This window comes from Nannobrachium achirus (assembly GCF_963921795.1).
Source record: "Nannobrachium achirus genome assembly, chromosome: 5".
Lineage (NCBI taxonomy): Eukaryota > Metazoa > Chordata > Actinopteri > Myctophiformes > Myctophidae > Nannobrachium > Nannobrachium achirus.
The window spans coordinates 44,980,465-45,004,508 of NC_137814.1; the positions used below are offsets into that span (position 1 = coordinate 44,980,465).

Genomic DNA, 24,044 nt, shown 5'->3' on the forward strand with positions numbered 1-24,044 from the left:
TCATGATTTCCATGTGCAACTTCAAAGCCTAAAAGCCAAACAGAAATGTAATGGTCAACGACAAATACACAATTAAATCGTTAATCGCAATTATTTGAGTGACAACTAATCGTCATGTAAAATGTCATAATCGTGACAGCCCTAGTCATTTCCATCAGTGTGATACTCTTGCTACTTACCCGCAATACTACAAATTATGTTCTACTCTGATTAGTCAATCGAAAATGTCAACAGGAAATGCAGACGTGACATTTGATGAGCTTTAAAAGTTTGATTAATTGAGTGTAGCCGTGGATAGTTCCACGTTATGTCCCCTTTTTGGTTTGATTTTCACACCTCGGTGTTTCCTCTGGGAATGTAAACTTTGGAGTGTGAGGAGGAAATGGAAAATCCCCCAGCACCACCGGAACTCTTCTTGAAATTTTTTTCGCGTATCCCCCAAGAAATCAGGGAACTTGGTGAAGTCTAAGTTTAGGTTCACGCTCCATCCTCCACTGCATCCACAGTTGTCACAACACCAAAGAGAATCCAGAGGAAATGGGACAGGGACGTGACCGGAATAATAGATAACGTGCTGTATAGGAACAACATTGCAATGCGGTGGGAATGTTCTGTAGTTTTTTCTAATACAGGCTATTTTTCCATGTTATCTGATTCTATCAATGTTGTCAGTTGGATGTCCTACATTTATACAAAGAATAAACTAAACTCCCTAATCTGGAGAAATGACTCATGCTGCATGATCTTGTTTTGGACAGCACTAATAAACTCCGGGGCAGGGGTCTGAAATGGTTTGTTGTTGGTCTGTCTGTGGTGCTCTCTCTCTCTCTCTCTCTCTCTCTCTCTCTCTCTCTCTCTCTTTCTCCATCATTATGTTGTTCAGGACCTACTTGGGACAGAGACAGAGTCTCTGTTTGTTTAAATCTTGTCTGAGATTTCACCACACCTCCCTCACTATTCTGCTGCTGTTATTGCTGTATATTTCCCTGTTGTCTTTCGGTCTTCTTCCTCTCTCAATTCAATTCAATTCAATTCAATTCAAATAGCTTTTTTGGCATGAATGTAACAATTGCAGTGAAAAAAACTAAACAAATACTAATGATAATAATAGCAGAAAACAATCTCGAACATACAAATAAAATACAATATACAAATGCTGACATAATGATTCAAGTGTACAGAATTGAAGTGTGTGTGTGTGTGTGTGTGTGTGTGTGTGTGTGTGTGTGTGTGTGTGTGTGTGTGTGTGTGTGTGTGTGTGTGTGTGTGTGTGTGTGTGTGTGTGTGTGTGTGTGTGTGTGTGTGTGTGTGTCAAGATAATAGTCTGTGTCACAATGAGTGTATGATTAAGTCTCTCCCTCTCTCTTTCTCTTGCTCTGTCTCAATTCATACATTTCTTTTTTTTAAATACTCTTTTTATTGGAGTTTTGGGCATACAAGGTAAAATTTCACAATTATAACATACAAAATATAAGAAAGGCCAATTCATACATTTCTATTCAAAAGTGATTTAAAGTGGTGTGCAATCCTAGAATGTAAAATGAACATAAGAATACAAAGCCTTTTGCTTTTACTGTTACAATATAGAGTATATGGTATACAGTTAAGTAAACATAACTTAAAAGAACAACAAAAGTTTGTTTTCCAGATTAAATATATATGCACTTTTTTGTATGTACATTAGGCTGACTGTATGTGCAGAGATTGTGCAGGAACTGCATATAGTGCAGGAATACAGCAGTAATGTACAGTCTTTACAGTGGCTGGATGTCCTTTTCCTGTCACAACAGCTCACAAATCTTGCTGCCGTGTGCAGATATGGAAGTTTTTTTGTTATTAGTCATGTTTTCCAAGTCTTTTGGGGAGTTTGTAATCTGTGCAGCATGTGTCTCTGATGTCTTGGTACAGTTGGCAGGTAGTTAGAAAGTGCAGCTCGGTTTGCACCTCATCTTGTGTGCAGTGGGTGCAGAGTCTGCACACTCTGTCTTCTCTCTCAGTTTTTGTGTCTGTTTCCCACTGCAGATTATGCCGGTCCCATGAAACAAAGCACCCCCCCCCCCCTCTCTCTCTCTCTCTCTCTCTCTCTGTCTCTCTTCTCTTGCTATTCTTCTACCTCTCTTTCCCCCTGCAAGTTACTATACTGTAGAACACCCAGCCTAAAAAATGTCTGTCTCTATCCATTTCCCTTTTTCCTTCTTTGCCTTCTCTCTGCTTCTCCCTCTCCGACTGCCTCTCTCACTCTTCTCCCAAACGTCTTCTTTGCCTCTCTCCCTTTCATCCCATTTCTCTCTCTCATCCTGACTCCTTCACCCTCCTTGTCTTTAGCCTTCTCTCTCTTCCACCCCCACTCACCCCATCTTCTCTCTCTCTCTCTCTCTCTCTCTCTCTCTCTCTCTCTCTCTCTCTCTCTCTCTCTCTCTCTCTTGCTCTCGCTCACCCCCGGTCTGACTCCAGTGGCATCTGGCCGCTTCCTCTCTCACTATCTGTGTCTGTGCCTCTGTGGCCCAAACATGGAAGTAATATTGCAGTTATGGGAGAGGTGAGCTTATGAGTTATGACTATTAGCAATAAGGGGTTCATGGTCATAATATGCTGACAGCTATTGTTTCTTGTCCAGACCACACACATGGAAAGGGAACATATTATTTTGGACCACAAATGCATGGGATTGACAGTGGTTACTTGGAAGTAACTCAAGTACTGTACTTGAGTACAGTTTCAAAGGACTTTCACTTTACTTGAGTGTTTCTGTTTCTTGATACTTTATGCTTATTGGCAAATTTGAACTTTTTACTCTACACTACAGTTATTTGAAAACGTACTTCTAGTACGTTTTTTATCAGTTACTTTGCAAATGTTCGTTATTAATACAAAACCTCTATTCTATACTTAGGCTATTTTTGAATTTCACACATTTTCGAATATCTAGGCTACTTTTGGTACTTTACGTACAGTTTACTGCCAATACTTTTGTACTTTTACTCAAGGAAAAGTTTGAATACAGGACTTTTACTTAAAGTGGTGCTACATTGTGGTATTGCTACTTTTACTATAATAAAAAGCATACTTCTTAGTAATTCATTAGCAGTGTAATTAATAACTGTTCTGGAATAAATAAATATGTGCCAATTCAATTATGTTCTGCTGAGGTAAGTGTTGCATAAGTAGAAGAACGTACGTAATATTTTCTCATGACTCAGTCTCAAACTATGTTGGAATAACTTACATATTCCAGATGCAACGTTGTCTCACTTGCTATTCATAGGAGAGGCCTGTTTTGGCAGCAAGATAAAAGAGATATATTGAAAAGAACCCCCCCAATACCCCTATTCTCCTCATGTAATTTTTATCTCTTAATCCCAACATCTGTTTTGATAAGGATTTTGCAGACTGCTGAGCAAAAAGGCCAAGGCGCAGCTTGAAAAATAACCGTCCATCATCAAAGTATAGTAGTCACTTGAGAGTCCACTGCCCCTGGCTGTCGGATAATGTCTGAGGCGCGTACCGTCTCTGGGGGGGGGCTTTTAGCACGCCGGTGACCTGCTGTCCAAGGCTGTCTGCCTCTCCACATACACTGTCTATTCATCCTGTCAGACAGAATGCACACTCGCTGGGATCCTGGCTGCTGTGTCTCTTTTTGTAAACAGAGGAATGACTCTGGTATGTCGGAGTCTCAGACCAAGAACAACACGCAAGAAGCCCAATTTATACTTGGACGTATGACCATGTTGCAAATTTCAAAGTTTGTTCACTTGAAATTGTGTTATTTTCGTTGAGCACGACAACATTGTCGTACAACCATGTTGCTCATTGTCACAATGTATGTATGTGGTTTTGCCCTCGGCACAGACAGCTTGCATTTATCCACTTCGCCGGCCCAAACATAATACATGACTAGGATTCTAGGAAGTGCATTTGTGCTTAATAATACCCACAAGTGAGTAAGCCAGCCTACAGCTTGTTCTAGCAGGTTATCCGGTCCTGTCCTGGTCTGGTCTGGCCAGTGGCCAGGTTGAGGAGGGGGCCCGGCTGACACAGCTGGAGTCTTTGTCTGAATGGGCAGGGCCTGGACCTGAGCAACAGTTGGGTGCTAATAGGTACACCCTGGGGCCTCATAAAAGACGGGGTCAACCGTGGAACCGTACCAGCAGGGTTGGGTGATGGATTGCCAAGTGAATTAGAGTAGGTTAAAAACGTATGGCCAACTGTAATCTATTAAAGTTACAAGCACAATTCCCAACAGTAATCTGATTACAGTTACATTTATAAATGAGTAGACTATTTGTTGGATTTCTCTGAGGTGTTTGAAGGACAAGCAAGTTTAGTTTACTGTCTAACAACTTTTGACAACAGGGTTTAAGTACTTAAATACATGTATACATATTATTTTACATAACGGTCTATAGCTTGCTTGAAAGATTCTTCAGTCATCATGGTGATGCTCTTGAAGGTGGAATAAAGGAGTGTTTGACCTTGTCTAATGGTTTTGTTTAGTAGATTCATCTACAGACAACTATATGCCTACATTATTGTATGTACGACATTATTATTCATCATTACAATGTGATACACTTTGTTGACTTTGTTAACAACCATCAAACACATTGGAGATGAAGGTAAATGAGCTGACTTGCATTATGTGGGTTGAACCTAGAAGTATTATTCAGTTTTTGATCTGTTGCAATTCATTTTCAAGGCAAGAAATCAAAAAGACATTTCCGAGGCCCTCAAACAAAACAAAACAAAAACATAGAAATTTCTGTGTGGCTTGGCGTTTGATGCAATGAAATGAGATTCTGCGTAATTTGTTTGACAGATGAAAGTCTCAAAAAACGTCAATGAATATTTTGTTTGAAGTCGGAGATGAATAGCAAAAAAGATTGAAAGCATTGTGAAGCAACGTTCACACAGCAGTGTGCATTTATCCCTGTCACTTCTCATACCACCCAAGTCACAATACCTCCCAGCTTGAAAGGGAAGCAGATTCCTCATCAGCCCCCTTGCATGATGTAGTAGTCTGTAGTCTCCAACTTGGGACTGCTTGTGTTTGCATTGCATGTTGGTGGAGATGTCTACCAGTTAAGTGAACCATGTGAGCAAATGGGGCCTCTACAGTTGCCTGCAGAGCGTCAGGCCTGCCTATACGGTATGATCTCGCTGTGTATATATGGCTGAAGTAAGCACTATTTTTTGACTCAATGAGATGACCGAACTGCTGAGGAATTTCTCTGCTCTGTGCTTAAAACCAACCTGTCAAGACGGTCCCCCTGGCACGTTGCTTCCGATGCATCCCACCGTCTCACGTGCGCCCAATCCAAACACTGCCCACCTACTGTATTATGCAGATGCATCCGGAAAAAACTCAGTTTGCCAAAGTATTTTCAGTGTTATTAGCAGGGGGGACACAAGGGGGGGGGGGGGGGGGGGGGGGGGGGAAGTGGGACTGAGTTACCTAGGGCCCAAGGTGGAGGGGTCTTAATTATTTTATACTTTATCTATTGAAAAATAGCAGATATACAAGCTCACAGAGCGATCTTGTAGATCTGCTATTTTTGAAAAGTCGTGAAAATGTGTGCAAATCTTTGAATATATGTTTTTTTTTTTTTTGCGAACATTTTTATACAAGCTCTGAGCTTGTATATCGGGGCTTTTAAGCCGTGACATCATTTTGTAGTCAGACCAACAAGCAGATATATTATCAATATCTGTCCCTCGCTATTTCAACAGATCCGAGACAAAAATAACGACTAAAGTATAATTCTACCACTTTCCTTTCAACAACAAAGAGAGGAAAAATTTGTAAATAGTAAAAATAGTAAAAAGATTCACTTTTTTTTGGGGGCAAAAGTTCTCCTCTGCCTACAAAATGATGTCAGACTTAACAGCCCCATAGTTAAAGCACCCAGGGCCCAGAATCTGGTGCGACACCCCTACTGTATATGCAGATGCATCCGTCGGTTTGCTACAGTATTTTCAGTGTTATTAGGGTGAGGTTGGCCACAGGAAGCTTGGCAGAACACTGAGGCGTCATTAACAACAGCTTAACCTCCCTGTCTGAATTCCTCACCATAATCATACCTGCTTGTAGTGTATGTGGACAGAGGCATGACTCTTTGAGGGAAAGAGGTTTTAGATGAGGCATTGGCCCAAAGAATGGTACCAGAGAGTGTAGTAGCACGCTGTGCTGTCCAGATGTCTGCAGTGCATGCCCACACAGCTGAGCAAACACTCATCCTCTTCTCTCCAGCATGACATGTTTGAAATGACATGCCAGTCTGAAAAGGAACAGTCCGGTTAGAAGGGCTTTCAGTCTTCTGTAATTGGCTTGTCAGAGCAGATTAAAGGTAAATGTTTGATTTTCTCCCTCATTTAATTAATTGGCCCAGGTTGAGTGAAGTGGTTCTTGACTACACCCTTGTCTATAGGGGGTCCTACAGTCAGCACAGCAGCTCTTTGCTGAGATTGTCCCCCCATCTGCAAATATTGGGGCTGACATTCCTAGACTGACTGGAATGGCGTTGACTAAAGGTGTGTGTGTGTGTGTGTGTGCGTGCGTGCGTGCGTGCGTGCGTGCGTGCGTGCGCTCGTTTACTTGCGTGTAGGCCTATTTATGTGATGTGATATTACAGACACTTTAAATAACATCGACAATCTATTCTGGCATGGAAGTACATTGAAAGGGTCCAGGGTAAACCATTTTGATTACTCTTAATCTTCCCAGTTCACTTTCTCTGGGGGCCTCTTGTATTAGCCTAGCACAGCCAGACAATCCACCCATGTTAAAACAAGGTGGTGATATACGTATACTGCAGTTAGTTAGCTGCATTAGTGTATAGTCTGGCCAAGCCAGGCTATTCTTCTACGCCCAATGTCCTAACAGTGCATACATTCTCTCCTGCTTGGCTCGGTTTTTCAATTCATTCTTTTTACAACATAGACCAACTGGTAATTCTGTCCCATCCTTTTTTGGGGGGTGCATACTGCATACATTGTATTGTACACAGCTTAGATATGTTTCAAGTCACTCTTTCACCCCAAAAAAAGACAAATGCAAACACCAATCGATTCCACCTGAAAATGGTGAAAGACAATCCCCAGTGGTTACTAATGAACCAGTGATGCAATGAAATCTGGGACAGGAAGTTATTAGTCTTTTACTGGTTTTACTAGCGATGGAGCCACGCTGCATTTACCTCCACTATACATTTTACAACGCAGAGGCAGAAAAGTGCCCCATTCATTCCTGCACTGGCTGTTTTAGTAGATGTGACATGACAGCATAAGATCTGTCAGGCTGTGTCTTCACAGAGGCCTGTCAGCAAACATGACACTAGCCGTCTGCCTCAAAGGCCTGTTTGCCTCCAAGGCCAGGAGCTGACATGAGGCACAGTGCACAATCTATACGTCGTAGCTGTCAGGCAGAAACCTCTTATCTACATATTTTAACTTTTTGTGTTTTTTTCTTTCGTAAATGAATGCCCTACTTGATCATTCTACAGCGTCACACAAAAGTAACCACAATAGCAAATCTACAAGCTTGACGTGTTATGAGCTTGCAATGTAGATCCGCTATTTTGGATTTGAATCCTGAAAAGTTACAGTTTTGGACATATGAGGTTTCCACCCGACAGAGACGACATGCACTTAGAGAAATGCACCCATTCAAAAGGTTGGGGAAAGAGAAATGCCCGTTCAGAGTTTTAAATGGCCTTTCTGTTCCAGCCTGAAGTTGGGGCCTGAAAGCAATTGAGAGGATCTGTGCTGGTCCTTTCTCAATAAAAATGCAGAGACCATTAGTGATTGTGTTGTTAAATTTCCTTTTATTTCGTCAAGGCTTTAGCATTATAAACAATTTTACATGACTGTTTTAGATCCACATTTTGTATTCATTCCAGGATTAAAACACACACACACACACACACACGCACATACACGCACGCACACGCACACGCACACACACACACACACACACACTCACAAACACACGCACAGGCACACGCACACACAGCGGCAGCGCGCACACACACACACACACACACACACACACACACACACACACACACACACACTACAAGAATTTTGAGAACATAACAAGCACCGATACAGTTGCAGAGTCAGTGGAAGACATTGTTGTTCAGACATTTGTCATTTGATGATACATTTGCCAGCAGATGCAGGTAGCATCAAGGTAAAACATCAACATTTTAAATGGACTAAAATTACCAAATTAGCAAAAACGAATGACGTGTCTGTAACATCAACACCTAAAAAGCAATTCAGTACTTCATTCAGTTGCCAAGGTCATAGTACAAAACCATCCCTCTGCAATGGATCACGGCATGTCAGTAAAAGTAAATTGTATCACTATCTGACGTGTGCCTCTAGGTAGAATTAAACAATTTAATATATTAACAGAATTTACATATATATTCAGAGCAATGCATGTGTCCCAATAGCGTTTTGTGGCACAAAATTTCAAATAGGTTGTAAGATAGGTTAAGTGACTCCAATCTGTAAGACTCTCACTGTATACACTTGAAGAGCTGCTTTGTGAAAAGTACCTCTGGAAATGACAGGAAATTCTATTGAAGGGTTCAGCCCCTGTAAGCAGAAAGACAGTGATGAAAAAAGAGCAGCATGTACTATAAAGGTTTCTCTGAATATCAATATCTACTTGTACTACTAATAACAACTACAACAACAAAGACAACAACACTTCATTAGTAAAGCATTTAAGATACTCAAAGACAACACCAGAAATGATTGTACCTTGTTATTCGGCAGTTGCGCGTCTGAACATAGCTTCCTGTGTACATTACGTCACACCGTACTACATTGTTGGAGAAGTCTGACTCTTGGACGTGGGAATTGGGATTGACAGTAACCTAAAATAGACATCAAAATAACCTGATTAGACAGTGCAGACAGTTTAATAAAACAGTGTTCCATGTTAAATTGGCTAAAATAAACATCAATTTTAATAATAAATACGACAAATACCTTTAAGATGTAATTTCCTGCAGGTACATCAGTGATATCGATCCACTGACAGTCAATGTTAGCAGCATAGGTGTCGTGGCATCCTGGGCTTAACCCCTGCAATGAAACGCAAAACACATAGTATGTTTTATCGTGGAAACTGAATGAATTATGTTAATGACATTTTTAATTACATTTTTCCAAACATTTCCTGTCTGGCTTTTGCCTTAGAACTTCTCACCATGAATGAACACTCCAGACAGAGACATATGATTATTTGTTACAACCGTCGTCTGGGAGCTGTTACGTTTTTTTGCAGCTTACCAGCACTGTCATGCTGGTAAGCTGCAAAATGTTAGTTTATTTCCTACAGCGTTGCACAACGACTTGCATTGTCGCCTAAAATGCCCTTGCTGGGTCAGCTTAAAGATGTTTACATCATGTTATCATCATAGTAATTTACCTGTGTATGTGCTGTGCAGGCATAGCGTCGCCTGAAACCAGGATCACAGCCCGTGTCCTCAAGGCAGAAGCTGGCTTTGTGCCCCTCTGCTACCTTACGACCCGTAGCAACATCCAGGAGGTCATAGTTACTGAAGGCGTCCATGCTGTGGTAATGCCTGAGTGTGGGTGATAGGGACGAGCAGAGAATGTTAGAGAGGCAGGGGCTGACATTTCTAAAAGGGCCTTTTGGTGAAAACATCGAAAATAGCAGACCTCCAAGAGCGACGCGTTTGTGAGCTTGGAGGTCGGCTATTTTCTGTGCTTGATACCACACTGAACTTAATAAGCACTAAGCATAATCAAGTAACCTAACGGCATGGATTTCTACACAGATAGGGTTAGGGTTATTCTTTCGACATAAGATGCTGCATTCAAGTTCAGGAGAGTTTGGACAAGGCAGTTCTCTTGAATGCTGCCTTCAGGTATGGCATGGAAAGAGGGCATTTGCGTTTCTTTCACCATAGTAAAAACCGCATAGATGGTCTAGAGAGGGCACTTTTTACAGACGGATAAAGGGGCAGGGGCTCAAGCCCCCTTTGATGTCTATGTGTGCACGTGCCTGGTGGGGGGTTGGGTGAAAGGATGAGGATTTCTGGCATGATGGTTTGTTGTTGGCAAACATCCAAATACAAGTGATAGAACAGAATCAATTCTTTCTTGTGGCATGGTTTCGGGGGCCAAGAATGTCCTTGTATCCTTGCCAGGATCTTAGCAAGGAATTACTTTTCAGGGCTGTGACTTGTTATGGCATCATTACCAGAGATGAGAGGTTTGTTAACCTATTTAGGCCTAGGATTATTGACTGCTTTAACCATTGAAAAATAGCAGATATACAAGCTCACAGCGCGGCACCGAGTGCCGCGCTGCGAGCTTGTAGATCTGCTATTTTTGAATAATCATGATTTTTCTTTGCAAGTCTTTGAATATATCTATTTAAAAGCGAACATTTGTAACTCAAATATTTGCTTCTGGGGGGCCCTGGAACAACATATTTTGAGATGGGGGTCCGTGGCCAAATACCTGTCATTTTGGGGGTCCTTGACATGAAAAAGTTTGAGAACCACTGATTTAGAGGAAGGATTTAGAAGTCGGGTCAAAGATCGGGTCAAAGATATTCAAAGACTTGCACACATTTTCAAGTTTTTTCAAAAATAGCAGATCTACAAGCTCGCAGCGCGGCACTCGTGCCGCGCTGTGAGCTTGTATATCTGCTATTTTTCAATGGTTAAGACATAAAATAGTGGTTAAAGTGGTTCAAATCTAACGCGACCCGGGCACGTTCCAGGTATTTGAGTGTTAAATCATAGCAATCTTTTTTTCTTCTTCTTTATTCATTGTTTCATGATGAGATCTCAATACAGTTCTTTGTCACATAGGATGCATACTCACTGGTGACAGCTGTGCCATTCCCACTGATGTCTAGGCTTGAGGGGGAGGAAGTCTGTCGTGCCTTGGTTCTTTACTTTCTGCGGGAACCGCAGGAGGACTCTGTAGTCGATGTCTCGTACACTGGGTCTGTATGCAGACCTTGGAGGGGATCACAGGGGGAAACGGGCAGAAGATGTGTTGGAAAGTTGCTGTTGGCTTAACTCCTCGGCCTGGGTTTCTCTAAAGCAACACTTTGAGCACAGAGATTTTGTTCCATTGTGCTAAAACACTTTTGGGAAAACCCTAATCCGGCGCGTTTATGTTTTGGCGGAACATCATGCTGGATTGTCACGGTTCCATAATGTGATTATTATGATCAAACAGTCACTAGATCAGACTTTATCCTAACACAATCAAAAGTCATCCTGACCCAATCAAAATATATAAATGTCTACATGTCTCTACAGAGTAGAGTCCAATTCAGCTTCAAGCTGAACGCTATAGGGACAATGTTGTTAGCTTGAATGGATGGGTTAATTTCAGCACCATACAATATTATAAATTAATAAATGATGAATAAAGCTTCAGCATTTTTGTGTGAAGCCATTTGGCTAAAGAGTTTCAAATCTTTTATTGAGCTTTCTAAGGCGTTACGATTAAAATTGATGAGGTGATTGTGTGTAAACCACTTAAAACCCTATTTCAAACATTGTCATATGATTATGTCACATGGCGAAAATAGCTGACTATTTCTTCATTTAGCGAATGTGTGTCCGCCGTCTGTCTACAGAACTCTGACATCATACTCTGACGTCATAGTACTGACATCACAGACTGGCCTGGACACGGACCACCATGTATGGGCATAAAGATCTGCCCCAACGGGCACTCCAACATGGAACACCATATATGGGCATAAAGATCTGCCCAACGGGCATTCCAACATTACTTCTGAGACTCCCTCAGATACTGTGCACATCCCTGTGCGCCCCCCCCCCCCCTCCCCATTAGCATTATTAAAGAGAGGAAAGGCCATGATAGGGGAATATTATTGATGTGTTTTTTTCTAGCATGGAAGGAATATTGTGGAACTGTGACAAATGATCGCCCTGTTGCCCTCATGTCAACTCAGTATTTTTGTATTTTCTTAAGGACGTTTTGATAATATTATGACAATGATGAAAATGTTTGATCCTGTTATTGCGTCCCTAATTTATTTTCTCTATGACTTGCTGCTTTGGCGGACATGAAAATAGGATTAACATGGAACTAGCCTCGGAAACCCAGGCATTTTATTTATGGAACTGATTGTCAAGCGGTGCAGTAAGATTACTTGTGCTACCCTTAACATCCATCAGAAGCACCTATGACGTGAGTGAGGGTCATCTCAACAACATCCTTTACATGTTGATCAGTTCCAGATGCTTCCATCTGGGCGGATGTTCCGCATGGGCCGACAATTTCCACAAAGAAAATATACACACACCCGGCAGATGACACCCACACAACGCACGGGACCCCCACTGCTATTGGCTGACCACCGTCGGCTGAGTGACTTATTTTACCTGGATAGACAGTTCTCCTCCGCAGCACAGCGGAGCGCATACATCTGCATCCGCTGGATGTAAGCACCTGCTTGGATGGCGTAAGGGTCAGGGACAAGGTCTGGCAATCCTAGAGGAAAAGAAGAGGAAAAGAGACCGTCTTTGATGTCTACTGTTGGTCAAAAGTCAGAGTTGTTATGGTCAGACACACTCCAAATAATGCACCACATTAGAACAAATAATCCTGTGTGAAGGAGCGGCTGTAACTAGACCAGTGTTTGTGTCTGTTGGCAAAAATTGACATCTTTTACATTCTTGAACTGACATTCTGGCATTCTCATCCCAAAATAAGCCCTATTTCTTCCTCTCAGCGTTCCCAATAAATGCTTGGCTTTTGAATATCTTTGAAAGCTTGTTGAGTTAAAACGTCAGCGTTGCAGACGCTGGATTAAACTTAATGCTGGTCTGTCTGTTTTTTGTAACAGAGAACTAGACTCCCAGGCTGTTTTTCCAGTTGAGACATCCAGGCACAGAACAATCAGGTTCGTCTGACACCATCTATTATTGCCATCTCCTAACTGTTCCAACACATTCCAAGTGGATAAAGGTAAAGTTCTCACCGTTCTGGAAATATCTTGTTCCATACCCAGTGCCAGGTGGACGGCGGGTGCGAGCTGCCGGTCTCCCTCGGGAGGAGGGATACATGTTGTACTGAACAGAATTCCCATGGTTTTTCAACGGGTTCCGGGGGTCGTCGTTAGCCATGTCCTCGCCGTTAATAACGGCCGCGTCGTTTGACGCATCCTCGCCGTGCACAGGGAAGGGAGCTGGAGCAGCAGCATCATGGTACTCCGGGTTTGGATGCTGCTCCGTGCGCGCGGGTTGCCTGGAGAGCGACAGTGCCTCTGGCAACGGATGGTGCTCCGCGCCTGCGGGCTCAATGCCTCTGTACTGTGCAGCAGCATCCTGAGTTAAAACGCCTCCTCTCCTCGTGATATCAGTCAAAACCCCCGGCGCGGAGGCGTTGATTCCGTGGGTATATTCTGGGACGTGGCGCCGTGCGCCAGGGTAACCAGCAGCCGCCTGTCGGTAAGGGACCTCGGGTGGCTGCCTGGCAGGTACATACTGTCTGCCACTGTGTCCAAGCGGTAAAAATCCCTGGTCCACGCCGCTGTTTGCCTGTTCCGTCCGGAAATGCCTAGATTCCGGCTGTCCGGTTCTTCTTAGAAGCGCCGTTCCACCGTGCGCTCTGGCGCCATCTCTCCTGCCGCTCACGTACACCCTGGACTGGCTGCCTCTGGAGCGCGTCGGCGCGTGGTACTCCTGTCCGGTGCTCATCAGACTGTACACCTGACCGTTGTTCTCCCACTGGATCCTCTGCCGCCAGGGGCCGGAGCGCGGAGCGTGCTGCCCGGGGACGAGCTGGACCAGTCCCTGGAGAAGGTAGAGCATCATTGACCACTTCGCCATGGCCGCAAAAAAACTTCTTCAAGTCTCCCGAAGTCACAGATTATCCAGTTTTTATCACGTGTTGCACAGAGAGGATGCTTTGTGGAAATGGACTACTGCGGCAGTGCAAAGCAAGCGTGCGCTCTCGGTTCCAGTTTGTGCGCGGCAGAGCATGTCAGAGTTCTCAGGAGGGCTGACACTCTGGACAGGAGAGAGGGGTTGGCTTCTCCTGGTCATTTATCACATTGGGGCCGTTTACTTACGCATGCACAGAAAGAGAGGACTTTCCCGTTCCTCCCCGTGTTAAATTGCACGTGCACATTAAAGGGGCCAGCCTACTGAGCTAACTTTACGCACAGGTGTCAATCGTGTCAACTGCAGGGTAATCTTAATTGCATTGCTAATTATGTTATTTCTTGTGAGTCATTTGACCTTCGTTTCTAAACACTTAACCCAAAATAAATGTTATCCATGGGAAAACGCGAATATTTATTTATTTATATAACATTCTGAAATATGGCCATTAACTGAACATTCAAACATCAAGCTGCTGCAGGCTACAGGTTCATTTTAAACTAGCCTATACGGTAACACTGATTATATTTAGCCTCGAACAAAATATGACCGATTAACTCAAACAATTCAGCAAAACGTAGCCTAATTGACTATTATTTTAATCCTATAGATAGCCTATATGCCTGCCTGCCACATTAAAACTGAACGGTGACAGTGCTGAGTTTTCTCCTGTTTAGGCTATACTATTTATCACAGTAGTCATTATTGCATCCAAGTTCAAAATAAACACACTTTATGTGTGGCGAAAACTAAACTCGCAACCAACAAGCAAATCCAGATGCATATAGGCCTACAGTAATACTAATAGGCCTATCGGGCATCAAAAACTGGTAGCGCATATACAATTCTACCACTGGAGTGCAGCATAGTACAGACGGCCTACTGAGATAGGATAAACTGTCCAGTAGTTGTGCTGTAGCCTATCCAGTCAGTGGATAGCCTACTACTATACTATCCACATATAGGCTGGCTACTAATAAAATGTAATTGTTTTCTCATTATTAAATCCAGAATTAAGAAAAGTACTAGGCTATATTACTCCATACAACAGGATGGTTGTCATAAAATGCTATTGGATTTACTTTTCAACATCAAGTCTGACTTCAAGGCCTGCAAGCATGGCAACAGCTGTGATATTGGGTGGCTATTTTGTAGAGTTGTGCAGTGAAACCCTTGAAAAATGTGGGGAAAAAGCAGCTGTGAACAAAACCACCATTTTACTATTACTCTGTGCACTACAATATCTGGTCCTGGAGCCAGGGCTTGCAGTTAATCGTTCAAAATAAAATGTGACTTGAAGGCCAATGTCACAGCGGCTGTGAAACAGCTCAGAAATGTTTTTAGACAAAGTTATGATAGAGAGAGATGTTAGAGTATATCTTTGAGGGGTTGGGATGTAGTAGGCCTATCACAAAAATAATTAGGCTTATTTCATCAACTTTGCTGCATTTGCACAAATGTCTGTTTCAAATAATACCTGGAAGGCTTATATTAACCTCTGTTGCCAACTTGCCATGGTGAACAAGGACTTTAAGGAAAACTCTGACTATGTCCTTATTTATTAATTGTTCCTAGACTTCCTACAATTAGCGATATTTTTATTTTTAGATGGGTTAATAATATGATCACAAGTAGGCTACTAGCTGTAACTCACTTTTTTTGTGATTGTCTGCACGTGTTTCCTGCCTGTTTTATTGGTGCCCTAAATGTTATTGCCCTCAAATGAAGTGGTATTCTATTGCAGGCTAGCTTTGTATGATACAGTTGAAGTCAGAGTTGATTCTGAATTCTTAAATCCCATTAAATCCAAAACCACCAGAACTCTCTTTCAGTGCATTTTAACAAATGAATGAATGGTTTACACTTACAGTGTTACAGTGTTTGTTTTGTTTTTGCCACGTCCATGGGTGCCATGAATGCAGGGATAAGAGAGTGGATAACATAACACTTGTGTTATTTGAATACGTAGTAGAATAACAAAGTGTCAGTAAGTAAGCAAGCTTATCAACTTAAACATTAGCTTTTTGATAAAGTCAGACATAGGCTATAATGTTAGACAAATATGAGCTGTGTGTTAGACATGTGGCAGGCAGGTCGTTGGCAGGTTATGTGGGTCATGTAATTATACATCCCCCTCTGTGCTCGTGACTCGTGTTGTTCGTCATTGCGTTAGAATTGCGGTGTGCGTTTCCTCATGCAGTCGGACAAATAGCAATCCAAATAGCAGTGGTGTAAGTAGTAGGCTACATTTACTTAAGTACAAATTTGAGGTATTTGTACTTTACTTTAGTAGGCCTATTTCCAATACTTTTACTTCTACTCCATTAGGGTCTACACATCTGGATCCAATAGGCCTATTATTTATTGCCTATTGTAGGCTATTTACTCTACTTTTACTCCACTACATTTCTTTGAGAACTTTTGTTACTTTGCAGAGACATTATTATAATATTATAAAACATTAACCACTTTAATTCTATTTTATACCTATAGGCCTATGCTATTTGAAAACAGCAGATCTGTAAGCTCAGGACACTTCGTGAGCTTTTAGATCTGTTATTTTCAAACATTTTTGAATGCTACTTGTAGGGTTGCCACCCGTTCCGTATAATACGGAATCGTTCCGTATTGGACAATTAAAAGATGCGTTCCGTATTGAACCAATACGGAACGCGGTTTGTTCCGTATTTAACCAAATGCCCCATAAAGGTCTGTCACACAAACCTCAACACAGAATTTAACAATAATGAATGAAATAAAACACAGGAAAAGACAGCAAAAGGAGGGAGAGGCACGAAGGACCGCCTGTGAGGCGACTCGCAGTCGCTGAGGCTGTGGTGCGCTCTACGCTCTGCCTATAGTGGGGTTCCGTGTACATGTCATTTTTGTTTTTCATTTTAAATTTGTGTTAAAGTTTATTTTTCACTTCCAATTTGTAGATTATGATCTAGATAGAACAATTTTGGTTCGAGTGTCAAGTAGATTGTAGACAGTAGACACTTTATATAATAGGCTATGCTCAGGTTTAGGCTAGTGAAGCCTATTCAGCCTAAAGTAAAAAATGTTAAATCTTCGTTGCTAATAAAGCACTTTAAACTTTAAGTATATGACTTAATGGTTTCTTGACTACGTTCTCTTTACTGACCACCAAGTGACCCAATACAAGAGCCAGGTTCAAATCATTCATACATTGCTTTATTTAATACAAAATTAACTTATTCATATTTTAGAAACAATTGGCCCCTTCAAACTGCAAAACAATATAGGTTATACCATGTTGTGTGTTATAACTATTCTATGCATTTCATGGGTTTGGGACTGCATTTTTTCGCCGGCCGGCGGCTGTGCCACGCGCACGGAACGCACGCACCGCGTGCCCGGAAGAGGTGTTCCTTATTTCAATTTCTGAAAGGTGGCAACCCTAGCTACTTGCTACATTTTGATGCCAATTGATTGATTGATTGATTGATTGATTGATTGAAGACTTTATTCGAAGTTTGCATAGAAAAAGGTACAGTTTCATGACGGTAGTTCACTGGAACAAGGTCAACTAAGAGGAGATCCTAGAAAGCACTTGGCTTATTTACACACATATGCAGTCAGGAGGAAACCACTTAAGCTGCAGCATATCATATAAGCCAACACTTTCATAACTTTTCTATTTCTATAATGCAGTAGGCCTATTGATACTTTTAGTTACAAAAAATCGGAGTAGCCTATACTTTTTCCACCACTGGCCACTGCAGTGCCAGTGCCAAATAGGGCAGTAATCCCATCGTGGCCGGTGCGTCCTGACCTGGTGGTTATTCTTAGAATGAAACCAGAGACCCGTGCAGTCCAAAGTCCAGTCCAGACCCCACATTGGTCACACCCACCCCCAGACACCACCCAGGCTTATAAGAGGAGAGGATCCGCGGCACAGGTTTGGCACAAGACTTTTCTCAAGCAGGACATACAAAATTTAGCCAGTAAGTATTTACGCTAAACTGAGTCTTTAGTTACTTGTGTGTCTACTGTCTGAAGTGAAAAAAATAAGTAAACAAATCACAACAACTGTTGCCACAAAAGTTGAACTAATCTTGTTGTAAATTAAGAGTGTTTGGAAATAAAATCTCATTCTGGTTCTGTCATCATGGTTGTTTTCATGGAACGCCTGATAAAGACATCCCCGTGTGGTACGAGCCGACCAGTGAAACTAATTCTTTTACGCTTCTGAATATATCTGATTCCCATAAATCTAGGTTTCCAAGGCTGCTCAGAATTGCTTCTTGTGAGGTTTAACGAAGATGATGGTCTAAAAGGGGTGTTTTTCTTCAAGAAACCCCAAGGAATATACCTGTTATCTCTCTCCCCGGGGCCTCACACTTCCATTCTGAGGAGTATACAACTAAATGATAGATCCAGATGCTATACTACAGATCATGGGGAGACAATACAGGTGAGATTGATACTGTGCTGAAACAGTGTGAAGAAGGTCATAACCAGTGCGCACTGCGCATTGGTTCACCACCGCACTTAAAGTTTCACACCTCCTTCACTGTGTTGTGCGTAATCTTCTTCCCCAATTTGTCGGGTGCTTTCTTGCTTGGAATCTAATCGCGCGTCGTGGTTCAGAAATGGTTTTGAATGCGTTTTGAGTGTTTTGACATTTCTTGTATAGCCAGGCCTAACCCAATTACTGTTTATTTACGTTTGCTTTTTTATTAAATGTTTTTTTTTGTCAACACAGAGGGGGAAAAGGTGTCTAAAATTGTTTTGGCCCGTGTTATTTCACCATCACCAAAATCAAGGTGCATAGGCCTATAGGTGTCATAATCATAGAATGGAATTGAGAAAATATATTTTTTTTTAACTGCTACATGATAGCAATATCAATGCTCTTCATAATCTGACAATGATGCACATGTAAATGACAATAATCTAAATAGGCTACTGTAATATAGTAATTTAATTGTCTCTATGAGTCTATTGACATCATGACAGCATGATTAATGAAAGGCTATTGACCATAAGTGTCACAAGCATCATATTCCAAACTATTGCTTTGACAGCATCTTTCTTTCCTCTCTGGTGCTGTGTGTGAAACCCATCGTTTCACAATGAATTAGCACTGAAGTCGATCCTGGGTGTGTCATTTATTTAGCTGTGTGGGGTTTCTGCCAATGACATTGTGTGAAGAATGCTCATGCCCAATAGCAAGCGTCATTAGCAACTTTATACATTTTCTTTGTTTCAACAAGCCCAAAGCGTTAATGTATTGCAATTTCTTTTTACTGATATCCACATCAGACGCAACATGCGGCCATAGATATTCAAGTCACATGCTGACATAATGGCAGCTGTTCACATGCCTGAGCTGAGGTACTTATAACTTGCACAGAGGGTTCATGCCATGGCATGTGACAGCTGCTCATCAGGCCTGTCCCGGCCTCTGCGCCCAAATATGGAAAGACCGGCTATATTCTGGGTTGCTATGACACCGGGTGGCGTTGGAGCGCATATGCCACCCTAAAGGTCCTCCCACACCCCCCTTTCGGACCTTATGACCCGGACTCAGCCCATGGGGTGTTGAGTGGGTGTATAGAGATCAGTAAGGGCCTGTCTAGATTATGACTAAATATATTCCCCTGACACCCAAAGCACTTGGCATATACACTATAAACACACACCCTCGATGGCAGGCCATCTGGCGGCATGCGAAGACTCCCAGGAACGTATCACAAGACACTGGCCCTACCTTCTCAGCACGCCAACTATCGGTGTCGCCAGGGGGGCTTTTCCTAGAATAATGCATGGTATAGGGACATCTGAGGTTAGAATGCATTTACTGGTCAAGTTTTAATTGATCACTTTAAGGGATCACTTAAGATAAATATTGATCTGAGAGATGGATATGAAAATAAAATGTGAAAAAGATATGAAACTATTATGCTTGTGGGAAAAAAGCTTTGTCTTTGACACCATGGCAAGAGGACAAATCATTATATCTCCAGTCATCATTGCTTGCCAGACAGTTTTATGGTTTAATTGGTCATTCTACATAATGAGATGAGAGACAACCGTTTTCAAGCTTAACTGTCAAAGAATGAATCTCTGTGGTAGGGCTGAGCAATATAGTATCAATATTATATCGATATTGTCATATGAGACTCAATATCATCTGTGATTTGGGACCTTGTATATCAGGATATATATGGTAGCTTTGTTGTCTTTTCTTGGTTCTAAAGGCTGCATGTCAGTAAAGTAATGTAATACACTGAACTCAGCGGAACCCACTTATAGTATATAGTTACTCATAACCTTTGTGAAGGCACCAATAGTCATCCCCTCAATATTATCACCATGTGGGTATCAAGGTATTTGGTCAAAATATTGTGATATAATTTTGAAGTTCAGCACCTGACTTTAAATGGAAAATGGATGTGCGCCTCCTTTGATCCTCATTGGATATTTGTCACTACTTAGTGTTTTCTCTCTCTTTTTTACATTGACATATGAATAAAAGTGAAATGTGTTTCTGCATTCCTCTCCTCGAGCCTCAGCATCGCGTAGTGTTGTCTATCTGGCTTTTAAAAGGGCATTGGGCCCTTGGAGAAGTAAAGATGGCATGTCTTGAAGGCTATCTAATTTCATTCCTTGATTGATCCAATGCCAGAACATAATTATACTTCATATTCTAAACACATCAAAAATATTGTTGTCAGGCCCATATTCTTTAAATATCCATTGTTCTTTGACTTTGTGTTCTTCCCTTCACTACCCCAACATGACAGTGTTGTTATGATTAAACTCTTCAAACTGTCCTTTGGAAGCAATTCAAATACTGTAACATTTGGCTGTTGAGGGTTGTGCATCATGTCAACAGTTGGCAACAGTACAGTAGTACAGTACAGTAAGTGGATATTTTGGCATGAGTTGGCATTTCAGTGTTTGTGTATGTATACAATTGTACTGTAGCAATGATAACAGGACACATGAAGTGGATTCAAGAAGTTTCTGTTGTTATGTTGGTTTCAGACAAAGTATTCCTCCCAGTGTGGGATATTTCACTATCAGAAACAAAGTCAGTGGTGAGACCCGTTCTGCTTGTCAGCACTGAGCCGTCCAGGGGTTCATCATTTAGAAAAATATGTTACATAGTGTTATACAAAATACAATGCTTCTGCCATCAGTTCTTAATAAGTTACATGATTAACTATTTACAGATCAAAGAAAAAAACATATAGGCAAGAAGTATGGTTCCGTTGTTACACATGACTCAAAATGGCATTATTTACAAGTCTATACACAAGCATCCTTTCATTCACCTCTTGCTGTGGAGAGAGAGAGAGAAAAGATACATTAGAAGCTGAATTAATATTCATCAAGGATAACTTCTCTGTCAGAGAGAACATAGCAGAATCATAGATGCTTTCTATTTACCTATAGGCTGTTCAGCAGAGAGTTGTGAATGCTCTCGTACGCCTGGTTGTAGATCTCGTCCTTTGCTTTCATCCCGTCAAGGTACTCTGTGTAGCACAGTGCAGAAATGGTGAACTCAACAGCCATTAAAGATAACGTTTAATGTGCACAAGTCATTAAATACCTCAAGTGAACAGGGATGAAGCTGACATGACCTACCTATGCAATTGCAGTTATTATCCATCTCCTTCCTGTGCCTCAAGTACATGGGCCAGACGTGGCCGTCAAACAAGCCAGGTGGATCGGGGAGAGTGTATGTCCTTGTACTGTAGAGGGACAGGATGGATCACGTTAACACCGCTTTCAGTGCAATGCTATAGAACACCTCTGAATCACGTCAAGAGCTCTTTACCTTCTCCTCTTTTTGCACTCCTCATACGGGATGGAAATGTAATAGCACTTGTCGTATATGTCAAGGAGAGGCCTGCAGGGAGACAGAAATGTTCAGTTCAGTGAAAGGCTTTTGGCATTGGGTTGAAGTTGTAGGCCTACAGAATAGGCTTTAGTTGACAGAAGAAGCTTTGTAAGATCAACTTTACTGATCCCTGGAGTGCGCGTGGCTATGTAATGTATCCCGGACATGTTGGAGTACATGTTATGTAAAGTAAAATGTCACGGGTTGAGCGGTGCATGCATGCAAATGACCCACTTGTAGTTGTAAAGGAGGAAGCCCTCCACGATGAGAATATGGATCCCTGTGTCAGATTCCTCAGCATCAGGTGACAGGCTGACTCCGTGGGAGCGGGCGAACTTCACTGGGTTCTCTCGCCAGCCTCTTATAGTGCTGACCATAGCTTCCATGTCCAAGGCAGTGATCACTGTTGCAGAACAAGCACACAGAGAAAAGCATGCTTCACTACACATGAAATCGATGTGGCATACCAATGTGCTTTCAATTAGTCACGGTTAGCGTATGGCTCTTGTCACTCTTAGAATTAGAATTTATGACAGAACGTTACAAATTTTAGGGCAGACTTATAAAAGCAGAGAACGATTCAGAAATGTGCAGGGAAAGAAAAAGTACATTACTGCATGGTTTTCCTGCACGAAATCCATCTTACCATCCCACTGTCTAAAGCCGTCCTCCCCGACTTCTATCTGATCGGGTTTCTGAAATAACAGTCACCAACAAAACATTGCTGCAACCTAGTAACCAGTCAGAGCTGATCACACCTGGACATGACAAGTCAAGGACTCGTCTCCACCAAAGTGGCCTGCTAGGGCTGCACAATATTGCCAAAAATCGTGTCGCGGCTCATTTTTGCTCAATATTGCCACCGAGATCTGAGTAATTGCCACCGAGATCTGAGTACTGTCTGTGTTTGTGTGGTTTTGTGTGACATGAGTAGGAGGAGTAGAGTATGCCACGTGCAATGTCAACGTGGCATCAACTGCAGTTGTAAAAGAAAACAACTGCAGCCTGAAATTGCAGTAGTCGATTGCGATTTCAATATGTTTCTTTGGTTTACGATGCAGCCCTAGCCTGCACCGCTATGATACCCCTGTGCCGCCATTTGCAGCAAGGGCACTCTGTAATGCTATTCTGAGAAGGCACATGTACCTCAACTGCCCTCTTGTAATTAATGGGAGTACAGTGTGTGTTCATTTGCAATATGGAAAAAGGTGACATAAAGCCACTCTTTTATCACAATATCAAAAGAAGTTTGATCAGCGGCCATTTGAAACATTGAATGTTAATTTTGGTGTTGTGCTGGGACCAAAATGCCCCATTCAAAAATGTTTATGTCAACTGATGTTATTGACCAAGTAAAAACGTGAACAACTTGCAACGTGAAGGTGGTGCAGAGTTGGGCTTTTAGTGGGGACGCTAACCTTTTCATTGGGTGTCCAGGAGACAATCAGTCAAATGAATTACAAGCAACTCAGATGACAAGTGCAGGTGAGATTGGTTTACTATTTGAGCACGAAATGCCATCTGCAAATAACCAATGTGCTAGAGTACTCAAGGAAAAGTCTAATATAACAGCCTATAAATACATCATAGAAACAGTACATGAATGTTATATCTGCATTAACTTAGCATCTACTAGCATTAGCATTTACTTTGGTTTACTTGTAACTTGTCTGTGATTTCTTGGGCATCTTACCTTGAAAAAGTCATCCTGATGCACCACACAACAGTTTGGCAATGTCTTTACTAGTCTGTTCGTTAACGTTGTCTTTCCTCCGTTGGTCACACTGAAATTAGAAATGAGAAAGAATGCTGTCTCAGTTACTGTTGTTTTCTTTTCTTCTTAAATTACTATGAAAAGACAAAGCATCTCCTAAGTAAAAGAAAACGTTAAATTGATTCACTGAGACTTACCCGCCAATTCCTATGATGAACTTCATTTTCACCTCTGGTCTTTGGTCTTGTGTAGAATGCAGTAAGTACAAGAAGGGAACCCAACCACGAAAACGTTGTTAAAACGTTTTTTTCTTTTTCAATTATTCTTCAGAAACTCTGGTCTTGTCTTTCTTTCTCCCCAGCCAGAATGTTCCCCTCTTTTACTACTTCATTGATAGAAGTTCACTCTACCGGGGTATATATAGGGTTTAACTACAGCGTCACTTTGTGTGTCACTAACCCACATGCACCTCAGACCCATCCCTCCCTTTTTAATGTAGCCAATAAGGTGTTACTGTCCACTACCAATCCCTCCC

The 24,044-nt window shown here is 41.9% G+C and overlaps 2 protein-coding genes across 2 annotated transcripts; both read right to left on the reverse strand.

The window, feature by feature from the left end:
* Window positions 1–3,963: 3,963 nt before the first annotated feature.
* On the reverse strand, window positions 3,964–13,865 carry loxl5b (lysyl oxidase-like 5b; the record flags this gene model as incomplete). The annotated part of the gene is made up of 7 exons (XM_080725821.1): window positions 3,964–4,072; window positions 8,770–8,885; window positions 9,001–9,096; window positions 9,443–9,599; window positions 10,873–11,010; window positions 12,417–12,525; window positions 13,016–13,865. The coding sequence occupies 7 exons, from the start codon at window positions 13,863–13,865 to the stop codon at window positions 3,964–3,966; spliced, it is 1,575 nt and encodes a 524-aa protein (XP_080581947.1).
* Window positions 13,866–21,341: 7,476 nt separating this feature from the next.
* Window positions 21,342–23,732, reverse strand: LOC308285752 (nicotinamide riboside kinase 2-like; the record flags this gene model as incomplete). The annotated part of the gene is made up of 7 exons (XM_080726603.1): window positions 21,342–21,427; window positions 21,540–21,646; window positions 21,733–21,804; window positions 22,030–22,198; window positions 22,442–22,490; window positions 23,489–23,579; window positions 23,707–23,732. The coding sequence occupies 7 exons, from the start codon at window positions 23,730–23,732 to the stop codon at window positions 21,342–21,344; spliced, it is 600 nt and encodes a 199-aa protein (XP_080582729.1).
* Window positions 23,733–24,044: the final 312 nt, after the last annotated feature.